At 35.1% G+C, this 24,961-nt stretch overlaps 1 protein-coding gene across 1 annotated transcript in view; it reads left to right on the top strand.

Moving 5' to 3' along the window:
* Nucleotides 1-10,636, top strand: part of Pbanr (pheromone biosynthesis activating neuropeptide receptor) — a 104,768-nt gene extending 94,132 nt beyond the window's left edge. The window contains exons 5-6 of the mRNA XM_073082779.1: nt 2,569-2,748; nt 10,036-10,636. Coding sequence (XP_072938880.1) covers nt 2,569-2,748; nt 10,036-10,248 — 393 coding nt within the window. The 3' untranslated portion in view covers nt 10,249-10,636. The remainder of the gene's footprint in view (nt 1-2,568; nt 2,749-10,035) is intronic.
* Nucleotides 10,637-24,961: the final 14,325 nt, after the last annotated feature.

Here is a 24,961-nt window from a genome sequence, read left to right as displayed (position 1 = left end):
TGCAACCAACAAAAAATTCGACCGGTTTGTCCGTAATCTTGTTTCTGCTTATAAAAACTAAATTTTGACATGCTCACTAAAGGTCATTATATTTTTTATGTAAAGTTAACATGTATATTATCTTGATCTTGATATAAATGTGTGTAAATGTTGATATATTAAATTGTGTACAAAACTATTTATATGAAATTTAAAATGTCTACTTCGTGAACATTACCTAAGTTCCAATTTATAATGGAACTTAGGTAATGTTCACGAAGTAGACATAACAATATCTATCAATATCTAACAATATCTATAAATATCCAGGTATATAGATAAAACAGTGTGTTTTATATAACAACTAGCTGACACGGCAAACGTTGTGTTGCCATATAAATAGAAAATGTTAAGGGTGAACAACCCTTATCACTTAGGGGTATGAAAAATAGATAGTAGCCGATTCTCAGCCCTACTAAATATGCTATAAAATTTGGTGAAAATCGTTAAAGCCGTTTCGGAGGAGTACGGTAACTGACATTGTGACACGAGAATTTTATATATAAGATATATAGAAATTAAACATATCTAAAATTTTATATATAAGATATATAGAAATTAAACATATCTAACATTAAAATAAAAAATAATGGAACTGATATATTATACTACAAGCCTAAGATAACGAACTATTAATTACTTACCTATCGTTAAGTATACATTTACAAAATAATAACATGTTAAAGTAAATAATACGTTACACTTATTTATAAGCCATAATCCTTCTCATTCTAAAAGGAGAACCGTGTCCGTCAATGGGATAGTAAAGGGTTGATCGTGAGTTATTTATCATACTAAAAGGAATTTTCGTCGGATAGAACACACATATAAATATGAACTGTAACACCCACAGAAATACAAAAATCCAAACAAATGTAGGTAAAATGTAGATTTTACAATGCAATTTAATTTCACGACGTGCGTACTTGTTTCCTGTCACGCGTGTTTACGTTCACACGCACGTCTCATTCGCACGCGTTTGAGGAAGCGTTTCTTGTCGTGCGTATTTAGACCCGCAAGCGTGTTCCACCCGCACACATGAATTAATTCGCTGCAGTCTCTTCGCGACCCGTGTGCGTGTACACATAACACATACGGGTGTCACGCGTGCAAGTGATACGTAACCAGAATACGTGTACGTATGAACCGTAGGATGCGGGTGTCACGTGTGCGTGCGGGCGTAAACACGCACGACAGGAAAAACGCCCTAACTTTCATTCTATCATGTAGAGACTGCACCGATTTAATTCATTTGTGTGGGTGTCACCCGTGGCAGGAAAAGCGACGTAAAAGTCGGTAACTTATGTCTTTTCTCTTTCCGTCCAACTTGTGGTTCCGCCGAATTTGCGGGCGTCTCCGAACCGCGGCGGCTACGTAATCGCACGAAAGTGCGGTCTTGTGAGTTTTGAAATAACAGAACAGCTATTCGTGGCGGACGCGGAAGAAAAAACGCTCCGTGAGTTCTCACCAAAATAAGGAAACGTCATGACTATGATAAATTGATAATAACTGAACAATAATTAACAATATCCATTATGACAAGATGTGCTCTACATGTGCTTTTGTTTTGTATTTGAGCGAAATATCCTAATTGTCTATGTATAATACGCCGACATTAATTAATCATATTACATTTCGTTGAGGATGTAAATTATCATTATCTATAATAACTAATACTATAAAGAGGAAAACTTTGTTTGTTTGTTTGATTGTAATGAATAAGCTCAAAAACTACTGGACCGATTTCAAAAATTCTTTCACCATTCGAAAGCTAAATTATCCACGAGTAACATAGGCTATATTTTATATGAAATATATTTGATAAATAGTTTGCCGGGTCAGCTAGTTAAATATAAAAAGTTAAGTCATATTGCTCAGTCGTAATTGCTGCTAACAGCATAATATGTTTGTTGACCTTTCAAAGTCTACGAACCGTAGAGCTAACGCATAAAATTAATGTTACTTCGGGGCCATACCAGGTGGATACGATAGGAATCTTATTAGACAGACATTTTCATTTGCGAATCTATATCCATCTAAACCAAAGGCTTATTATTTTTTAATTAAATCAAGTGATAAGGCAGAGCAGCTACGTGTTGGGAATGTACAGTAATAATAGTAATGGTAGTTAAGATATTCGTCAGAAAAGTCGTCAGCATTGCCGGCTTTGAAGATTCTTTGCGCTTTGCGTAATTAAGAAGTGTGCTTTAAATGATAAAGTTGTTTTTGTTTACATGCAGCTAACAGAGTATAGCCATAAAGAAGTGTATTTTAAATTTTTTTTTAGATGACGCTCACAAGGTAGAGCGACAAAGAAGCGTGTTTTAAACGATAATTTATGTTTAAAGAATTTATTCTCAAAAAAGACAACGTCACTTACATGAGTGTAGTAATATACATTCATATAAAAATAAAATATGTATCATACATTCGTTCGTTTGCTATTGTATTGTAATTTATTTCTGTTTAGATAACGCTATCACCGTGGAGCCACAAAGAAGTCTGTTTTAAACTATAATTTTTGTTTAGATGACGCTGTCAGCGTGGTGCCACCGCGACGGTCCGCGGTTAGGACGCACGTACAGCGCGCTGCTAGCGTCGCAGCGGCAACGCGCGGCGGCGAACGCGAGCGTGCGTCGCAACCCGCGGATCTTGACGCGGCTCTCTACCGCCACGACGCAGCTGTGCGACGCGCCGCCCCGAGCGCAGGTGAGGTTAGAGCCTGTCATTTTATTGTTTTGCTATTTTAGTAAAGGTTAAGTTTTAAAAGCTTTTAGTGAAAATGTTCATTTTATTTATTTATGGATAAGAAACAGAAGACGCAGTTTTAAGATATACAATGCACAAATTAAACATAGTCAACTGATCTTATTCTTAAATATACTCGTAGTATATCTATTGGTGGAAGTCCAAAGGGCGATAAATAAATCGTAACATTTCTACACTATATAAACTTATGCACTCCTTGCATCCATTAATTTGAAGAAAATCTATTTGAAAAATGAAACTGCTGGTTATTTTCAAGATTTAATTACTTTGTTGTCCGTTACGCGCAAGTTAAAAATGTTATTTGTATTATAATATGATAATAATTTTTACAGCTACTCATTAGTGTACTTTGAATACCAAAAAACAGTTATTATTTTATTTAATTAATTCTGCAAAAATATATTTTTTTTGTGTTGTAACCACACAATAAAATCATAATCGTTCTTAATAAGGTCAAAGCCTCCTTTTTATGAATTAAAATATGCGTGCTTACTTTGATTGTTATTTATAATTTTGCTAATTTTTCAAACACAGTTTCAAAACTTATTTCCGCTTCGTAAAACAAAAATCTTCGCGCGACTGTTGTTACTGGACGATTATAACGTTTGTAATAGAGGCGTTATTTTAATAACAAAGTTAATATAATATGAGGTAATTTCAAAGTTAATGTGACATCATGGCATATAAATGTGCCTGTTGGGTCCCGTATAATCTATCACCCTCAATTAAGTACCAGAAATTTATCGCAAGCTTTTTATATTTTTATATATTCGTTGGCGCCAATGGAGAACTGTTTCTTTTACATTCAATCGTATTGCAAAATGGCGTTCGCGCCGCTCATTCAGATCTGCGCACGAGAGCTGCGCAACGAGCAGAGAGCGGCGAAATTACCTATATAAAATTGGGACTGTTTGTCCGGCGTACATACATGATTTATTTTGTACAGTTAATGAATTATATGACTTATACAATTTTATGTTTTTTACGTGTTGCAATTAAATTTTCATTTATATACTATTACAATGTATTGATATTTAAATTTATAGATTTATACATTTAGTAGTTACACTACATATTAATTTGCTGGAGAAGCATTTTGTTGTATGGAGAAAATAACAAATATGCTTTGAACGTATGACACTTTTAAATAATATAGAAGTGTTTTTACTCCAGATAAGATTTAGATGAAGAAATCGAGCATGCTGCCTGATGAAACGTGACGTAATTAACCCGAAATAAGCTTACATATAAGTTCGGCCGCAGATATCTATGTTGCTACCCTGAGGAATAGATTGGAAAGCTTCGGATCGGTATATCTATCTTACCACACCCTTCAAACAAGAACCTACACATACCTACATATTATTACTGCCTTAATAACGGTTTAAACCACTATTATAAAAATTTGAAGGTGGTAGAACCCTTTGTGGTTCGACTCCGGCGGCACCACCGGCACACCTATTTCTACCTAATAGCAGCAGTGTTAGGCGCTGCTGTGTTCCGGTTTGAAGGGTGTGGTAAGGGAGACAGACTTTTCCGAGGCTTTCCAGCGTTCCTCAGGGGTAGCGGCGCATCTGTGGCCCACCTCAGGTAGGTATATCTAATTCTTAAGTTGATTACAGATGTCCATGGGCGGCAGTAGCCACTTACCATCAGGTGGACTGCATGCTCGTCTGCTACTCCTATATCATAAAAAAAATGAATAAAAGTTACATAACGGCGAAGTCAAGATCTGCCTTTGGTTAATTTTGACCAATTCTAAACAAAGTAATTACAGTATTTAAGTAAGACCTTACAAGTGAAAAAGAACCACATAAATTCATGTTGTTTTTGCACACGGCGTTTGAATAAACAGACAGGATGTAATTAAAATCGTGGTCTTAAGACACTAAATAATTCATTTCAATAAGTTGTTTTAATGTATATAAATAAAAATAAATCATTATTTTTCAATGTAATTATTAAATGTGTTTTAAATCAGTTTTATTAGTGTTCGTAAAGACGTTGGATACCGTTAGAAATACATAGACCTGTATTTAAAATAAAGTTTTAGTTAGAAATAAAATATCACTTGCTTTAAAGGTGAAGGCATACATCGTACGGAAACGTAGACGATTGAGTTATTAATTTTTTTTTCGAAAAAGTAGGTTTGGTAGAAAATCGCATATAACTAGTGAGATAAACCTTGGCCTTAACCATTCTACAAGAGAAGAACCGTATCCAGCAATGGGGATAATGGGTTGACGACAAATAGCCAGGCAATATGTATTGCAGGTTTATTCAGTGTATATCTTCATTAAACGACTAAGCTTTTCCAAATGAAAACGCATTTTCTGCAAAATTACTTGTCGCAAAACGTTACGGCTAGTGGAATTTACATTTGGTCTTGAAAGCTTATAGTTTCTAGGAAGTGGATCTTGGCTGCATATTCTCTTAATGGAGAACTTAAGCCATGTTTAATGATAAACAAAGCACATAACAATGCCTTTTATGTACTAAGACAGAGTTTCTCAAACTTATAGCGCTATGTATTGCAAGTTTAAAATAACGGTGAACCCCATTTAAGAACTGGCTGAATGAAGAAGAAAATAAGGTATTAAAGATACCGTCACAAAGAACAATAGATATTTTTATATTAATTAATATAATGGAGGGACTTCTTTTTTGTCGTAAATTGAGTCGACTCAAGGAGCAATTTTGCTTTCTTTTCAAGTTAGCGAAGTAGCCGCTATTAAGAAAATTGTCGCGTACCCCAAAGAGTTTCCCGCTTTGAGAAACCCTGTACTAATATAATACGTAGAACATAATATTGCTACGCGATATTGCAAGTACTGAAGTAATATTGCAGCGTTTCTTATTGTCTTTGTAATTTACTTCCTGGTGTCATTATGTCTGTTAGCATGAAAACGAAATTGTTTTCTTTCAATTTGTAGCGTCGGGTTCCGTAGTAGTTTCCTTATTGATAATTTAATAGAATATGTATATTTGTTATGCCTTCGTCAACTCGCAAGTGTCCTACTGCTGGGTGCGGATCTCCTCTCAGAATGAGGGGTTTTTTTTCTATAATTCATCGCGATGGCTCTGTGTGGATTGCTAGGCTTCACACAGTCTTGAGATTTTTTAAATAACTCTTGAAGAAAAGTCGTGCAGGTTTAAGTAATTATCATTTTTTGCTTTAGCATATGATAATTCATTTCTAATACTCATATAAGTAATTTTGAGAAATTAGAGAATTTAATTTTTTAATTGAAAGATTGAAAATCTTTGCCCCACCCATTGAAAGACCGACTTCTAACCACTGTGTTATCACATCACTTACATTATCTAAATATAAATATAGTGCTTCTTCTTTTTATTATTTTGTATTCTCATATAATATTTGGTAGTATGTTTGTTTGGTTTCATTTTTCTGCTTAATCATTGTCTGGGGTAAATTATATTTTCTTCCCCGTCTTTTTGTTTTCTCTATTAACGATGGCTAAGTGTTTACTTTTCCTAAGCACACTTCTTACGTTACAGTAAATAACTCGCTGAAACCCCATCCGCCTGAAAATAAGTGGCTTGTAGGTAGAATCGTTAAAGAGTAGATTCATAAATGGCGACTGAACTCGTGCTGTCTCGCTCATATCATTATGCATCTTTGTGTTAGAAATCTATTCAAATTCTTTTATTATTAGTATTATTTTAATTAATTATTTTGTGTTATTTTCATGATGTGTTATTTTTATAATAATAACTTCTTATTTATATAGTCACTGGCTGGTACGATTGTATAAGTTAGCACAATAAAGAAAGGAATGCTCTTGACGTTTGAGTTGTATTGTGTGCGGGAATAATAAAAGTGGTAAATTGGTGAGAGGCGACCAGCTTAGACCTCAGGAGTGGTAACTCATCTGTGATCGGGTTCAGATTGAATTCCTATTCTAAATAGAGTTGGTTACACGTATATAAGGCGGCATTGGCCATTTAACATCATGGACTGCAAGCTCGTTTGTCACTTCAATTTTCCAAAAAAAAAACGTAATCTCAGTAAAGCAATATTAAAACAGGAACATTAACCAGACCACACAATTACGGCTCTTATTATAATATATAGGGCCATTATGCCTTATGTTTGGATTGGGATCTAGATTTATTATCGTTATAACCGCATTATTCGCAAGATGTATATTCCAATTGTAGGGGACGCTTACGAATAAATTAATTGTTGATTCGTGGCTATTTCAGCGGGGTTATTTGTCACAACGAAATGGGAAATGTCTTAACAAGTGTGACATAATTTTGGATTGCATCTTAATAACGATATTTTGTATTATTAAAGTTTAAAGGTGGCATAATCCTTGTGGTTGGACTCCGGCGGCACTACCGCCAAGTCTATTTCTGCCTAATAACAGCAGTGTTAGGCATACTTTTCCGTTGCTCCCCCAGGGCAGAGCCCGATAGAAGGGCATCGCGTTAGGAGGACTCCGGTTGTGTTCCGTTGGAGATCCCGGAGTTCTCCACCAAACGCTGAGGACGGCCACCGGGGGGTTTTAGTGCGGTAAAAATCAACAATCCCACAACAACCCGGCGTCACTTCCATGACGTCGGGTACCTATTGAAGGTTTTGCCCCTCATAAAAAAAAGAAGGCATACTTTTCCGAGGCATTCCAGCTTAGTCCTCGCGGCGCATCAGCCGACCTTAAGTATGGGAATCTGGACTTGTCTGGGGTTGATTGTTGATGTACATGGGCTGCAGTAGTTACTTAACATCAGGTGGATTGCATGCTCGTCTGCTACTTTTATACTGTATATAAAAAGCAAACGAGCATGCAGTGCACCTGGTAAGTGGTAACTGAACCCCATTAACATCAATAATTATCAACTCCAGATAGAATTCGAATCCTACAGAACGCATCTTATACGTGTCTCTTCCTTGTCGCGGCCTTTAACCAGAAGACAGTAGCGCTTAACACAGTTGATATTAATTAAAAATATTTGTGGCCGTGGATATTCTGCACACGAAACACAACGTGACACTATAAATAAACCGAATAAATATAGTTCAAAAAAGTAATGAAAATAATTTTCTACTTTTACTTGATTTTATCATAAAAGCGTGTTTTTTAGTTTTTTGAACTATATTTATTTTATTAATTTTTAGTATTTGTTGTTAAAGCGATCATAACTATGCATCGTCTGTAAAAAAATCAAGTGTCTATCTATTACGATTTAAGAGATAAAGCCCAGTGACTCACGAACAGACAGCGGAGGGTTTCGTTTTACCCTTTGCGTACGGAATCCTAAAAATCATTCTGCAAGATGGCATTATAGATATGTTTCTGAACATTTGAGTTATAGGGAAATAACATTATTATTTTTCAAAACTAAAAATCAATCTAGTAACTTTGCGTGAACTTTCTTTAAGGCACTTTCTCTCGCCTCGAAAATCGTTAATCCTGAGGATGTTGAGAAGGATATTAAAATCGTGTATTGTCATCGGTTTTTGATAATTCTTCAAAATTTTGAATTAAACTGAACGTTTAAAGGGGATAGAAATCGGGTTCAAAAATTCCGTTACTCTGTTACATACATACATACAATCCAAGATAATAAAAGCGTGTTAAAAAGCGCATATCCTTCTCTATGAAAGTAACACCATCAATACACGGAAAATATCAATCTTATGTACACAATGTAACATGCATAAAACAATTGGTTGTCAGCAAACAAAGCGTTAAATATAAGGTTTATTCCTTCCGCTGTCGAAAAACAATAAAGTCGAGTTGGAACGAACAATCATGCGAGTGACGTACTTAAACGAATCGTAGGCGTCATATCTAGAAATATAAAATGATGACGTAAAATATTACGACGAGGAAATGACGAACAGAAATGCTATAAACAAGAGGAATTTGTATTCGTGCTAGTGAATGTAGGATGGATGGAATGTTTATTTACGTGACTTGTTATTTTTATCTCTTAAAGATAGAATTGTATTGTATTTTTAAAATTAGCATAATAAACTTTCTATATGGTTGAAGTAGCAAGCGAGCACGCACTCCACAAAATCGTAAGTCACTGCCGGTAACCAACTCCGTAGAACTATAGAGAATAGGGATTCTTTCTGAAACCGAACATAGATTCTTTCCCATACTTGGACTAGTGATTACTTAACGGCATAGATTAGTAAATATTCACTCACTCCTCATCACTCATTACTCAAAAAAATGTAACCAGTTTTGAGAATTGAAATAATTGCGAAAAAAAGGTTTGCCACGTCTCCGTGCTAAACTGTCCCTGATATATTTGAAATACTTTTTTATTTACTATGTGAATTACGCAGTATTCGTTATTTATTCGTAATTTTCTCTAAAAATGTTTTTTATTCGTCAATAATTCAAAAAAATATCTGACAAATCAACCTTTTTGTGGCTTCATTCAATTTCAGGGCGGCGAAGTATCTTTACTTATCAAAGCTTAAAAAACACAAGGAGATCTTCGGTCCCCTTCCCTGTCATGCGTGGCTACGCTCGCACGCATGGTCCACACGCGCGCGTACCACTTGCTTCATATCGTTTTAAAGACAAGCACATGGGTTATGAGCATACTGTAGGCTTATTTCATGTGTGCGTGTGAGACGTGCGTGCGATGTAGCGACAATAAAAGTACCATTAAGCCTTAAAATAAAAAGTTTTCATAGGATTGTAAAATCCGCACTTGGGTAGTATATATATTTTACGCCCGTTGACAACAAGGTAGCCTAGGAAGTCAGGAGTTTGTTGATAATTTATACTATTCAGAACTCGTGAATATGTAGATTTTATAATGATGTTTTCATTCTATTAATGCGTTAGCACTAGTTTTAGCAACTATTACCTAGAGCAAGCTATAATGAATTTCAAATACCCACATAATTTGGGAAAGTAAGAGGCGTGCTTGGAATTCCAATCGTTCGGAAGCGGAAATGTAAATTGAATATTACTCCTGTCTGAATTTGAACCTTGAACCCCTATATTAAGAAGCCGAATCTTAATCACCATCAGGGTTTTTAACGTATTTTACTGTCTTTTTTTCAATGTTCAGTCATTTACCCAATACCGTTCCACTACTGTGCACGGGTCTCCTCTCAGAATGTGTGGGGTTTATGCAAATGCGCCTGGCCACCCCAGCTTTAATGGGACATTAATAGCTCCTTAATGATAATGAAGAAGATAATGAAAGTAAACTAAAAATGTATTGTTGCAGTGTTACAGCCGCCGAGATTTGAGCATCGTGAACGAGGTGCCAAGTGGCAACTGGCAGTGGCGACAGGGTCGTGCCAACGAGCTGTCAGACTCCTACGGTTCCCCGCGCAGCATCTCCAACTCTAGTCTCCGAGAAGTGGACGAGGAACTCAATGGGGAAGAACTAACCACTTTTATGTATCAAGTCAATTGTAATATAGCGCCGCCTACTTGAAGGGAAGTCGTCTGGTTGTATGGCTGCGACTAGTATGCGATGTTATACTAGAGTTCAAGCGCCATGAATTCTAGTTTTGAAGACTATGACTTAGTTTAGTGAATGTTGAGTGAATTATATTGTTAAAGTTGCACTTTGTTTTATGCGTTGATTTGAAACAATTTTTTTACGTTATAAACATTCAAATAATTTGGAATGTTCAAATCACGATTTCAGACATTCGAGTATGTGAATTGTCACGGTGATGTGCCCCATATAAGGGTGCTTTTCTTGTCGCGCATGTTTATGTACGCACGTCACACACGCACATGTGAATTAGCCGCAATCGCTTCGTGTCCCGTTTATACGTATACAATAAGATGTAAGTGGCACGCATGTCGGTGGGACACGCCTGCGAGTGTAAGCACGCGTGATATGGAAATGATGGTGATAACAAGTAACTCTAACGAATTGAAACGAAAAGTCTTTTTTTTTTTTTTGTTGACGAGGGGCAAACCTTCAAAAGATACCCGACGGTACCGATACCCCCCGGTGACCGTCCTCAGCGCTGCGTAGAGGACTCCGGGATCTCCAAAGGAACGCAACCGGAGTCCTCCCACTCTTGCCGTCCGCAACCCCGAAAGCCCCCTTTTAGTCGCCTCTTACGACAGGCAGAGGATACCGTAGCCGACTGATCCCGGAACTACAGGGACAGAAACGAAAAGTCTATGAAGGGAAGAATGTTCAATAGGGAAGAAATACCAATTTCAAGTATAAAAATTATAACTATGTAGCATACTTGGGATTACAGTCACTCAGCTACAGCTGTTGTTGTACAGGTAGCGATAGCTTTATTTTATTTGTTTTTGTATACATTAATGTGAATATATTACTGTGATTATATTAGGTTAGACGCGAATTGGATGGAGATTAGGGGCATTATAAATATTCTAGTTTGTTACATAATTGAGCAGGTAGGAACAAGTATAAAAACTAAGGGAAGCAAAGGAAAGCCAAATCATTTATGTAGCGACGTTTATTTTCGACGATTCTGAGAAGGGCTTATTTACTGTCGCATCTTGGTGATACCTGGATAAATTTACTTTATGTCAGTGTTTTTCAACCTTCTTCATGGCACGACCCCCAAACCACACGAAGTATATTGCTACCCTGGTAGTTTGTAACCAATATTTTACCAATGCAAATATTAATTCGGTATATTTGTATTTTAATAAATAGGTATCGGTAAGCATTATGTCATTACAAACATCTTTAAGTTACATTTTCTTAGTAAAATATATTTTCAACTTTATATTGATAACTCCAGTGATGCCTCACGACTCCCCGCGAACCCATTACAAAACTTTTAAGGGATTTCAACAAAAACGCATTGAAAAACACTGCTTTATTGATTATATTGACACGACACTGACCGCGCCAGACACGGACCGTGTTTTTAAATACCAACGAGCTTTTGCCCGCGGCTTCGCTCGCGTTACAAAGTAATATTTTCATCCCCTATTTATCCCCTTGGGGGTAGAATGGATAAAAATCCTTTCTTAGCGGATGCCTACGTCATAACATCTACCTGCATGCCAAATTTCAGCCCGATCCCTCCAGTGGTTTGGGCTGTGCGTTGATAGATCACTGTGTCAGTCAGTCACCTTTGAGTTATATATATTTCGATAACATTGTATAGAAAAATATTATGTAGTGTCCCACGGCATTAAACTGAAATTAATCTTCGTTACCATTAATTAGGCGAACGTACAATTTGTTTCTTTGTTTTTACAGTAACTAAATGTCAATATACCTTATCCCAATGGACTGTGCGTGGAAATGGGTTATGACTGAATTTATATGTTATTAAAAATATTGTACAAATATTTAGAATACGGCAAATTAAGAGATCTGTGTATAGTGATAACTTTACGGGTTATTATTTAAAATTAACCACAACTTTTTTTGTTTAAAAAATTAAACAAAAAAAGTAAAAACATAAGATATTTTAAGATAAGGAATAATAATTAATTACCAAATTAATTTGCAACAAAAAGTACTTTATGAGTAAAGTTAATTGTTAATTTTAAAATATTAACGGATGGATGTATAAAAATGGAAATATGTATTTATAAACTGTAAATTCCCATGTAATAAACCTACACGCACAACAAAATAATTATTGATATTATGTCAATTATTTGCAATTGTATAGACATTAAAGCATTAAAATTAAAATTACTTAAAATGAAAAAAATAAATTAAAAATATTAAAATTAAAGCTTGCAAAATACTTTATTTGATAATAATTTTTAGTTATTTTACAGTTATTTTACAATATATTCAAAGAAAATGATTTTTGTTTCGTCGATACAAAAGTGTAGGACCGAACATGATTCTGTTTGGAGACTTACTTCATTCGTCGTCCTGTGTTATTACACGTTTTTTTTTAATAATTTACGAGTAGCATGCAGTCCATCTGATGGTAAGTGTCCACTGTAGCCCATGGACATTTTTAATCAACCCCAGATAACATAAGTTTCCTATCCAACCACACAGATGCGCCGCTACCCCTGAAGACTAAGCTGGAATTCCTCGGAAAAGTATGTTTCTCTTACTACACCCTCCAATTTATTTAATTACTAATTTCATTTAAATTTTGTTTCCAATTAATATGATATTGAGTAATTTTACACACTTAATATTAAAATATACAATTAGTATTAAAAATAAAGTTATTAACTATTTTTTGGTGGTATGTTACCGTGAATGTAATTATAATAGTTTCTGGCGTTTAACTATTTATTTTTATTGTGATAAACAGTAAGAATACGTATACCAAAGAAATGAACAGATATTATGGTAACAGTTTTATGAAGGAATGTATAAAAACAAAATTCCGGTGATTTTTAGAATTACTTCTCTATTAATTTTATGAAACCTAAAGGAAGATTATAAAGATTTTTTTTTAATTTTTGTACAAAAATATTAAATTATATCTTGCCTTAGCGTTTCAAGAAAATATTGTTATTTGTAATATTTTACCTTACTAACAATTTTTTGTTATGAAGAGTTTTATTTATTTCAGAAAAAAAATTATTATGAGAGTACTAAAACGAAATTAATAATCTTAGCCTTGAAAAGGAACAACAATGAAAAACAAAACAGTAATCTTTATTTTTGTATGAATGTACCTAATAATTTTGACGACGTTCTCGCAATTGTAATACTTATAAACACACTTCTTTTTACACATTTCTTAAATCTACAAATGCCTTCAAACTTTATACCTCTCTACCTTACACATATTACTACATTATCTTCATACCTTACAAAATGTAGAGTTATGATACAGAAATTGAGTACATGAAAGGTAAAACCTTTCTGTGTGTTTTTGTTATATGCTTGTCATCTTTTCGTTATTCATAATCGCATTTGTATCGAAACTATTAAGGGTTTTTCTTATTGAACTTTTCGTGTCTTCGGTTACAACGCCACGATAACGATATTATTTATATGGAAATTATAAACTGTTAGTTAACTTTAATTAAACAAAATACTCGAATATAATAATCTTTATCGCCATGACTTTGGTTCTGAGCTCCTAAATTTCACGTGGCCACGGCCGCATGCAGTCAGTTAATTAACCGCTTACAACTGCATACAATTGAATTTATTCATGTCATCCGTGCTCTACGTTTGTTATTATAGACTGCATGCATGCTGTCAATTGTAGGGAGTCCTAAAATCTTGGTAATTTATACAAAATAATATAGACTTTTAGTCAGAAGTAATCTTGATTTTTTTCTATAAAAATGTTGATTATTTGAGGTAAACATAAACTTTTTTCATAAAATTTAATAAGCCGCAGTATCTTGATGGATTACTTCAAATGAACCGGGGACATTATCCCTCTTACTTTCTACCGAGGGTATTGATCCTAAGTAATTAGTATAAGAGCCAGTGTTAGATAAATTTACCCTTGCGTGACGTTGTTCAGTAATTACAGAGTATCTCAAGGGTAAAGAAAAAAGTTGTATGATAGTACAACACAACGTGAACCTTGGCGAATAATTAAATAAATTAAAAATAAAAAAACCTGACAGTTACCTCTAATATTTGTTGAGGGCATCCGCCCTCAAAAAATATCAAAAAAAGAGAACTATGTATTTTTTTGGCCACCGTAACATGCAATACATGTACATACGCTCGAAGAACATTACACACGCAATACGTACATACACACAAACGCGGGTTCCCAAACACAGACGCAAACATTTATTGCATCTGTAAATTATTGTGTATACTGAAGGATTTGATCGATTGAAGTCATGTTCAAACAAATATAGTGGTCGTAGTAGAACTAGTAGTAAGTTGAATAAAAAGACTTATATTCACAATGTCTAAATTATTATTTGTATTTTTTATGAACTCATTACTTACATAACATCGTATAAAACCCATAGCATCGACATTTTTTTAATAATTTATCAATTTTATCGTATAAAATCATTACAATATTCACCAATCTATACTAATATTATAAAGAGGAAAACTTTGTTTGTAACTTATATAAATACACAGTATTAGCAAAAAATACAAATTTGTAATTATATTCTTTATTATATTTTGTTTGGTGTTAGGAATATAATTAAATTTTATAATACTTATAAGTATAAGTAACGATAATGTAAGGTAATTTTTAAAATCTTTGCTTGTAAAAACCAAAATACAAGTTGTACATAATATATGAAAAACCGCCTTATATTTTTTGTTGCTGTAATTTAGTAAATGGGTTTGTTGCAAATTGTTAGTTTAAGAAAAATCGTTAAGTATAATCATATGTTATTTGTAAATATCTAGTAATTGCTGTCTAGAGTTAAATCACTTTGTATTATTAGATTTATCGGCTGTGGTGTTAGATATAAAAATATATATGTAGAAGTATAATAGAAAACGGTTGAAGCGCAAGACTTGGTAATGTATGTGCTAAGCACAGTTATGTAGGTATTTTGTTTTAGATTAGTGTTGCCATTAGTGTTTTTTTTTCTTTTTTATCATATGTATTAGCGATGAAAATATAGCATCTTTGGTACTGCATAGTACAATTTTATACTACAACTATGATACTGTATATAATAGAAAAGGTGGCAACCCAGTTTCGACGCAGGTATGTGTGAGGGTTCCTATGAAAAAGGAAGTTTTATATAGATTATTTTGTAAATAGCTTTATACTGTAAATAGTTATGAATGGCACGATATTTTATTAATAATATGGCTATAAAAGTTATATATATTATGTTATATTATTTTCAGCAGATAACCCAATTTTGCTGCATTTAAAGCCCAATTAGCTACAATTAAATGAAGGAATTATTTTTTTATTATCTTTTATTCATTCCATATTCGATAAGAACGGGGAATAGATTCAATGAAAATGTCCCGATAATAAATCTTGTGTACGGTTATCTATTGTATAACAATTGTATTAAAAAGGAAAGTACCAATAAACCATCCGTCAAAATTCGAGTTATCGCGGATTCTAATCCTAAATTTTACATTTTTTCCAATTTTTTCCTTTCAACATAAAAGTGATGTATGGACGTACGCGTTTTATGCCTTTGCCATGAAATAATAAATTTAATCAAATCATTCCACATCCTGGTTTGGTATTTCTTTTATCTGACGGAAAAATGGATTTATAAATATAGTAACGTTTCTTTGCTATATTGTTTTAGAAATGCTGAGTATAAAGCAAACACGATTTAGTTTAGTAGAACCCTTGTAATATTTTCTTTCTTCAGTTCTTGATGCTTGTTTTAATATTTTCCTTTAAAGATTTTGGTTTAAGAAAACTAAATCAAGTCACAATTTCAAACATCTTGGAATCCGTCATAATTAGGGCCAGCTTGACGGGTCGCTGTTAGGGGTAAAAACATCTAGGGGCAGATTTTGTCAACCCTTTAAAGGAAACTAAAATTATTTTTCTGAAAAGCCTCGGGAGGAGTAAACTTCAAATCTTGCTAGGAACGCTAACCCTAACTACGACACTATATTTGAAACGTTATGAAAAACTTTAGCAATTTCTTGAACTGCCATCATTAGTTTCAAAGTTAAATGGCGTCTTGTATCCCCGACACGCATGTGATCAAAATTTATACAATTGGGTTTTCACTAATAACATGAAATCCTTTACGCAACACTTACAAAATATATTACATCTTTGCTATCAAATCCCTGTCGTTATGACAACGTTTGAGAAGTGACTCGGAACGGTCTTGCGGGATAATCTGTAGACCTTCGAATCTCGAGTAACCATGAATCCCAATTGACTGACACTCGGTACGCTATAAACTTTAATAGAACTTCCAAGTTATGGTGAGTCACGATCAGGTTGCCAACTTGAATTTGTTTACTTATTGTGTCACGGATTAATCAGGATGGCACTTAGAAATTGTTTATTATTGTGTGAAAGTGACATTTATAACTTTGTTTTTGTCTTTTTACAATTATTTTCGTGTCACGCGGGATTACGCTCGCATGCACGTCGCACAAAAATTAACTCACAGCAGGCTTATTGTGTGTCGTGTGCGTGTATACGCGTATGAAACGATAGAATGGAAGTAACACGCGTGCAGATAGGTCACGCGTGCGAGCGTAAAGTAAACAGCGTGACAGGAAAAGCGTCCACTCATCCGATACTAGTATACGTTGTATTTAACGGCGGTGCTTACCACAAATTGTTAATATTATCTTTATTATTGTACATATTATATATACAGTGATATGTTGTAATAAATGTATTTATATTGAAAATGTACCTATTCATAAGAGATTTATTCGTAGTAGGTACAATTTAAAGAAAAATATTATATTTATTTTAGTATATATGTATAAGTAAGAAAGCAATAGAATAACACACATGAATGTTTCAATTCACTAGATTTTAGATTTCTAGGGTCTAGATTATTCAGAAATGGCTTGCTTTTTTAGGAAATAAATAGACACTCATTCTCTATAGTCAGAATAATTTTCCGTCTGTTAAACCTATTCATACATATTTGACTGTTAGACTTCTAGAAAAGTAATGTAATTGTTAAATATTAATAAACAGAATAAATGATTAATTGTGACTAAGGCTTTTATTATGTTTCCCGAATTCATCATTGGCTTATTGTCTTAAAAGTAAAGCACTGCTGGTCATGGACCTTCTCTCAGGTGGCATTTTCAGGCCAAATGTGAATTGGTAGACTTTACACAACCTTGAGAACTTTTAGGGACTTACAGGCGAACCTCACGATCTTTTCTGTGACCGTTTAAACATGTGACAATTTGTTCTATTTGCACATAACTTGAAAAATTAGAAGTGCTATGCCTGTGATTCGAATCCTGAACCCTTCGATTAAAAAGCAAAGGAAAATTCTATGTTCTAAGCTATAACATAAAGATATTTTAAACAGTAATGTATTCAACAAGTAGAAGTCACTGAAAATATAAAGAAATTTTGTACATTTCAAATTCTGAAAGTGCTCAAATAAAGGGACATTCTCTGATACTATCAATATTACCCGAATTCCCCCAAGACTTGGAATAGCTCGGGGGTGGAAATATTTTTTGAGATTACGAAAGATTTATAAGATGGCGGCAATTCATTACTAAGTTTTTCAGTAAATGCGGCGTGTCTAGATGGTTTAAGTAATTTGTATATATGTCAAATATATTATGTGCGCTTTCTACTAACAATATTTATTATCTTGTGATTTGCTTCATGTGTTTGTGTTTATTTCTTTTTTTGTTGTTTGTGTACTATGTTAACTATGTTTAATATTCCTTCCCTAACTTGATACACACTTCCCACTTTCCTCACTATCCTCCTTACCTTTTCCATGCATAGGTTGTCTGGAAGAGGTCGCTGCTTAGCGATAAGGCTTTCTTTTGCATACAATTAACCTATATAATTGTGTACTATTGTTATGTTCTATTGTAGTGTGCAATAAAAAATATCTATCTATCTATCTACTATTATAACTTTATTTTATAATGTGGAAGTAGCAAACCTGGACGCAGTCCATCTGATGGTATAGTTCGCGTAAAACTGCTAGTCCGCTCTGAATATAGAAATGAATCGCGTCGCAATAGTAAATTGTATGACTACCTGCTCGCAACAACTTCAAAGCGGACCAGCAGTTTGGCGAGGGCTATAAGGACCCGCACCCGCACGCATGCGCACACACACACATAAAATACTATAACACTATATAATACTCACGACTCCCGGACACAGCTTTGTTATGTGAATAGTTTAAGTTTTCTCATTTTAAGTGACCATGTACCTATGTCTTATGAGAAAAGTAAAGATTCTTTAAACCCAAATAAGAGTACCATCTGAAGCCGGCCATAGATAGGTTGCTACCACTTAAGAATAAGTTGAATTGGCCCTACTCACAGGCCTACCTCTATCGAATACATTTAAATCCGCTCATAAGGTGTCTAACATACTACTAGTTACTACGTGGATTGAATTATAATTCCTTATGGAATGAACACTGTAATGGAAGTGAAAGAAACCTTAAATAGGATATCAGTTCTACCACAGTTCATTCACACCTCACTAGGTGTGAATGAACTGTGTAACTATAGGGTGGCAAGACTGTCAAAATATACAGACCCCCAGCCTGACGGGGCCTTCCGTAGTTACAGCAAAAGTGACCAAGAATGTGTATAAATCAGCGAAAAAAAGGCCAAGAGGACCAAACAATCACTAAAGTACCAAATCGTGAGTGAATTTCATAGAGCCCCATGCAATGAATTTGCCACGGGTTTCCTGTTGTATAGTTACGGCACTGTTCACAGATGCAATGCTGACCCTGAAGTCCACTACCACTAGAGATTCAACCATTCCACGAAAACATACACCGCTGTTAGAATTAGGAGCCGTCGCATTCAAGCCACGTAGAGGTTTACTACCTTTCAGAAAATTTTATATTTGCGAGGTTTGAATTTCAAGAACTAAAATATTTTCTTAGTGAACAAAATTCCGTCTTCGTTGTACAGCAGTAATTGATAAAGTGTCTTTTGATCAAAATACTACACTTGAGTAGCATTCATTGTCTCCCTTTTGTCTTCTATACTTTCCTGTAGAATACGGATAGTGGGTGAAATACTCGATCGGTACACTATTCTAGCAAAATATTGTGCATTAGGTTCATTCCCACCAAGTGTGGGAGCTCGAACCGCCCGGTAAGCGACCCCGAGAAGGGCGGTGGTATGTGTGGTCGCATACCGTCGTACGCACGAGACGGTGTGGCGAGCGTCAAGCTCACCTGGGCAAAGCCCGACCGGGCAACGCCCTAAGAGGACTCCGGTTACGTTCCTTTGGAGATCCCGAAGCCCTCTACGCGGCGCCAAGGACGGCCACTGGGGGGGTTTTAGTGCGGTAAAAAATCCACATAACCCTGCGTCGCTCCCACGGCGCCGGGTACCTTTTGAAGGTTTCCCTCTCGTAAACAAAAAAAAAGAGGTTCATTCCCACCAACTTTTCTGACATAGAACATTTATCATATGATTTGTGGTGGGCGTGTATACGTCTGTATACACAAATTAGCAGGTTTTTTTAATGTAATGGTTGGGTCAACTTGAACAATTGGCTATTTTTTGAATTTGCATCCTGGTAGGACGAAGTCTGCGTGAGTCTAAGGTTTTCTAATGGAATGTTTGTGCAATTTTCAAGCATTTTTATAACAGGCTATTCAATCTAAAAAAATATGTTATATGCCCTTTTTCTAAATATAAACATCTACATATAGTGTTTACTTTTCTTCCTTATAGTGTAAAGGGAATTTCCTTTAATATATGTAAGAATCAGAACGTAGAGATATTTACATTTGAGCTTTATTGTTTTCTTGTATACCGTTTATGAGGATTACGTAAGGGAATTTAAGGTTTGTTTACACTGTGTAGTCCGTTGCCTTCGTCAATCTATTTTGTCTACTGATCCATTCTATTTGAGTGACGGGCTTCGACTTCCCAAAAGCGCTATCGACTGCCACCATCAGGCTAGCTCGGTCGACCGTCGGTTACTGAAGACAATCAAATAGTGCGCGAAATAACCGCAATGTTCAGCGCTACTGTGCTGCGGGTGACAGATTTTGCTGTGACTGAAGGCATATGAGACGATCAAAATTAGTCCTTAGGGTAGCAACGCATTTTTAGCCAAAATCAGATAGGACTCTTATCTTATCTGGCGTTCATTACAGTCCATAGGCGGTAGTGCCACCGTGAGGTGGACTGCATACTTGTTTACTACTTCAATATTATAAAAAAATCGACTGCCAATTTGACTTGACACAGTCATCAAATAGACTAGGTGCTTACAGGGTCTTCTGTGTTTCGTCTGACAGCAAATTCGCCTAACTACAGTGTAAATGAGCCCTTACACTCGAAACCTCAATATAATATTTCACATTAAACCCTCAGAAGCCGTAACTGCTGGCACGAACGTACAAATTATAAGTCTGTAAAGTGATCCGTTAGAACTAAATTTAAAGTGTTCTGCATGAACAAAACGTGCCTGATTAAATAAATGATTCTTTTGTAAATGGGGACAAAATCCTCTTTTAGTCGTTACGAAAAATTAGTAATTTTGTCACGTCCCTATCTATCAAGGGAAATCTTTGAATCTTAATCAAAGACAATGGTTAGTATGATAATGTTTGTAAAGTTCTAAAAATGAGTGAAGTTGGTTACAAATTTAACATAATGTTGAAATTACTAAAAGTATATTTTATATATTTATGTCAGTGGTTTTCCGATAAGAAGAACTATAAATATGCCTGAAGTAAGATCTATGAACTTACTTCAGGCATATTTATAGTATATAATAGATGTCTATAATAGATGTCTATAATAGATGTCTATGAGCGGCAGTAACCATTTACCATCAAGTAATCTTCAGGCTCGTTGGCTACTTCAATCTTTTAAAAAACATTACGCCTTAAACAGTGACCTAAAACGTATCTTGACTTGGGGCGAGTCTCATGGCCTTAAAGTTAATCCGAGCAAAACACAGGCTATGATAATAGGTAGCTCTCGCTTACTATCCAGATTAGACATGAGATTGATACCAAGCATAAGTTTTGATGGAATATGTATTCCATATATTGACAAAGTCAAGAATCTCGGCATATACCTAGACAGACATTTATCATGGGCACCTCAAATTGACGAGGTGAGTAGAAAAATGTTTTCCGTAATAGGGTCACTCAGAAGACTTCGCAACTTTCTCCCTACTGCTACTAAAACTGCGTTAACCCAATCCTTACTCTTTCCAATTCTCGACTATGCCGATGTTTGCTATCTTGATCTCACTGAGGAGCAACTTAATAAACTTGAGCGCCTTCAAAACTTATGCATTCGTTTCATATTTGGCATTCGCAAATATGACCACATATCCGAGTATCGTGTAAAACTCAAGTGGCTCCCAATCCGACTTCGCCGGAATATGCATATTCTTTCTGCATTATACTGCGTGCTGTTTAGCCCCATCGCTCCTTCATATTTAAAAGACCGTTTCCAGTATCTTTACCTTACTCATGACCACTGTCTTCGCTCCTCTATTAATCTTTCTCTCCGAACTCCCACTCATACTACGTCCTTCTACAAAAACTCCTTTTCCTCTGTTGCTGTCTGCCTGTGGAATAAATTACCTTTGTCCATACGCCGCGCTAAATCGCTTGACGAATTTAAAAATCAACTGAGGAAACATTATTTATAAATCTTGTTTTTTTTTTCATCCCCTGCTCTCGTCATTTCCACATTTTAGTTTTACTCCTTTTCTTTTTTCAATTATTATTATTATTATATATTTTATTTGGTCTATTATTATTGCTATTTTATCTGATGTGCTTTTGTCTTTTTGTTTTCTTGTCCTTCATTTATTATCGGATTCCTACATCTTATGTTATTATTGTTTACTGTAATTCTATTCCTTGTAGTCTGCTCCACCTCTAACTTCGCACACCCTATCCTACTTTCCTTATTTGTCCTTTTCTCTTTCCCATGCATAGGTTGTCTGGAAGAGATCGCTGCTTAGCGATAAGGCCGCCTATTGCATACTGTTTTTACTTTTTACCTTAATTACTACTGTTAAATTCTACTGTAAGTGTGCAATAAAGAGTATTCTATTCTATGAAAAACAAAGAGGTGTCTCGAATTTCTGAAAATTTGCCTTTCCCTAAAAGTCCCGGAAGGACTTAAGTACAGGATTTTTGGGTTTTGGAGAAGACGTTTGCCTTAAAGAGATGTACTTATGTAACTTTTAATATTTACTACGCCACGAACGACGTAATAAAGAAGTATTACTTATTGGACAACTTGATATCTAATGTAAATCTCTTTTCGTTTTTATAAAACCAGTTCTCACGTAGGTAAAGGTCTCTTCGATCTTTATGTGACCTGAATCCAATCTTTTGTAATACATCTTTATGGTGAATCCTTTCTAAAGTAATCCTATCCTAGTGGATAATTATATTCTTCAATGAATTTATTTTGGTTTTTCAATGTAATGTGACATTGTAATCGATGGAAGTTCGATTTACGTTTATTTTGACACCTCTGAAAATTACTAATCTAATTCCGTATGACTTCAATCCTAATATAATAGATGTATTTTTTTTGTTATCTAGGGGGAAATCTTCAAAAGGTAACCGGTGCCGTGAGAGCGACACAGAGTTATGTGAGATTCTTGCCGCACTAAAACCCCCCCGGTGGCCATCCTCGGTGCTGCGTAGAGGGCTCCGGGATCTCCAAAGGAACGCAACCCGAGTCCTCTTAGCGCGTTGCCCTGTCGGGCTCCGCCCGGGTGAGCTTATCACTCGCCATACCGCCTGGTGCGTATGCGACCACACACATTGCCGTCCTTCCCGGGGCCGCTGACCGGGCGGTTCGAGCACTCTTGCCGCCCGTAACCCCGGAAGCCCCCTTTTAGTCGCCTCTTACGACAGGCAGGGGATACCGTAGCCCTATTCTGGTCCCGGAAATATAATAGATGTCTATGAGCGGCAGTAACCATTTACCATCAAGTAATCTTCAGGCTCGTTGGCTACTTCAATCTTTTAAAAAACATTAATGAAATAGGTAAGAGATAGTTTTGTAAGATTTTTTTGGAATTGCGTCGGAAATAAATGCCCGGCTTCCAACGCTGATCAAAGTGATTAATTGATCAATTTCCATGATTGATTAATTTGGCTCGCTTCATTTGTAATGACAGGAAATATAAAGCTTTATTTACGTTTGAGCGGCAATGAAATGGTATGTACTATCTAGGCACTAAATTATATCATGGTTCTATCAAAAGTTAAGTTTGCCCATAGATAAAAATTACTAAGTAATAAAATAAGTTACTAAAATAGTCAAATATAATATTGTCAAATTGCTCATAAGTCTGACGCCTACACAGGCTTCATAGATAAGTCTTCAGTCTTCATAAATAAGTATCTATCTTAATTTAAGATTTTAGTCCTCTTGAGGTGGGTTTTTATCTTCCTACGTTATGATAGTCCATAAAACTAAGCTTGATACATAATAATGTTACACCTATTATTATAACTTGAGCCGATGAAAAATGAACCTGTGCCCTGTATTGTCTATGAATTTATGAAATGATGTATATATGGGTCTATATACGTTTATTTGAGTTTGTGTGTGTGTGTGATTTTATTACGTAAAATTATGATCTATGTATTTCCAACAAGATTTAATTACCTTTTATACAGGCATTACGTACTAATTCTTTTTTTATTTTTTTATCTTACTTTTATTCCTTTTTCAGCAAGAAAGCAAAGACAGCGCAAGGTTTCAATTTAACACGTTATTGACTTGGGTAACACAGTAATATTGGGCGACGGTCCCTAAACCATAGCCCTTTAAATGGAGTGCGAAGACGCTTGTTCGCAGATCATTTTCTTTATGTGCTTCGGCGTGTCCGCAATAGAGTGATATAAACTTGACTGTAGTATAACGTATGAGTTTATTATAACAGTTGCGTAATAAACGCAATTTTTAGTTTATGCTTCGTTGTTCGTAGATTTTTTGCTTTGAATCCTTCGAATAAGTTGAATAGATATTTTGAACAGCAATGAAATTATAAATCTATGTAAGTGACAACTGCCACCTATATGTAATCGATTCCAGAAATGATTACTCCAACCTGAAGTCTACCATAGTTGCGTTGCTGTTCTGGAGGATTAAGTTGGAATGTCTCGAATGTGCCGTGCATTGCTAGTGCTGTAAAAATGGGAAGCGGCAAATTTGAGGGCGGTTGGCGTCCAACCAAGTCATCGTCCAAGTTAATATTTAAATGTGCGTGAAGTTCTTCTTTGACAACTTATGTGAACAATTATAATATTTATTTTATACAGATGTCGGGTTTTCGCTCATCTTTTCCTACAATAAAGGGTAACAATGAACTTCGGGCGATACAAACTCTTATGAAACGACTTGTATGAGCACAAATAATCGTACGGCATAGATTATTTTAGCCCAGAGCGACTAAATATGTAGGTCGGGCTGCATTCCGGCACCCCCAATTTAGCCGCTAAATTCGTTAGGAGCGAATCTAAAATAATATACCTAATTTTAGTCTACAAGTAGAAAATCAATATTTATTATCTTGTGATTTGCTTCATGTGTTTGTGTTTATTTCTTTTTTTGTTGTTTGTGTACTATGTTAACTATA

Source organism: Epargyreus clarus, unplaced genomic scaffold (assembly GCF_041222505.1).
Source record: "Epargyreus clarus isolate Ecla_fem2 unplaced genomic scaffold, WU_Ecla_fem_2.2 ptg000018l, whole genome shotgun sequence".
NCBI lineage: Eukaryota > Metazoa > Arthropoda > Insecta > Lepidoptera > Hesperiidae > Epargyreus > Epargyreus clarus.
Note: the sequence above shows the minus strand (reverse complement) of the source record. Positions and strands in the feature narration are given on the sequence as shown.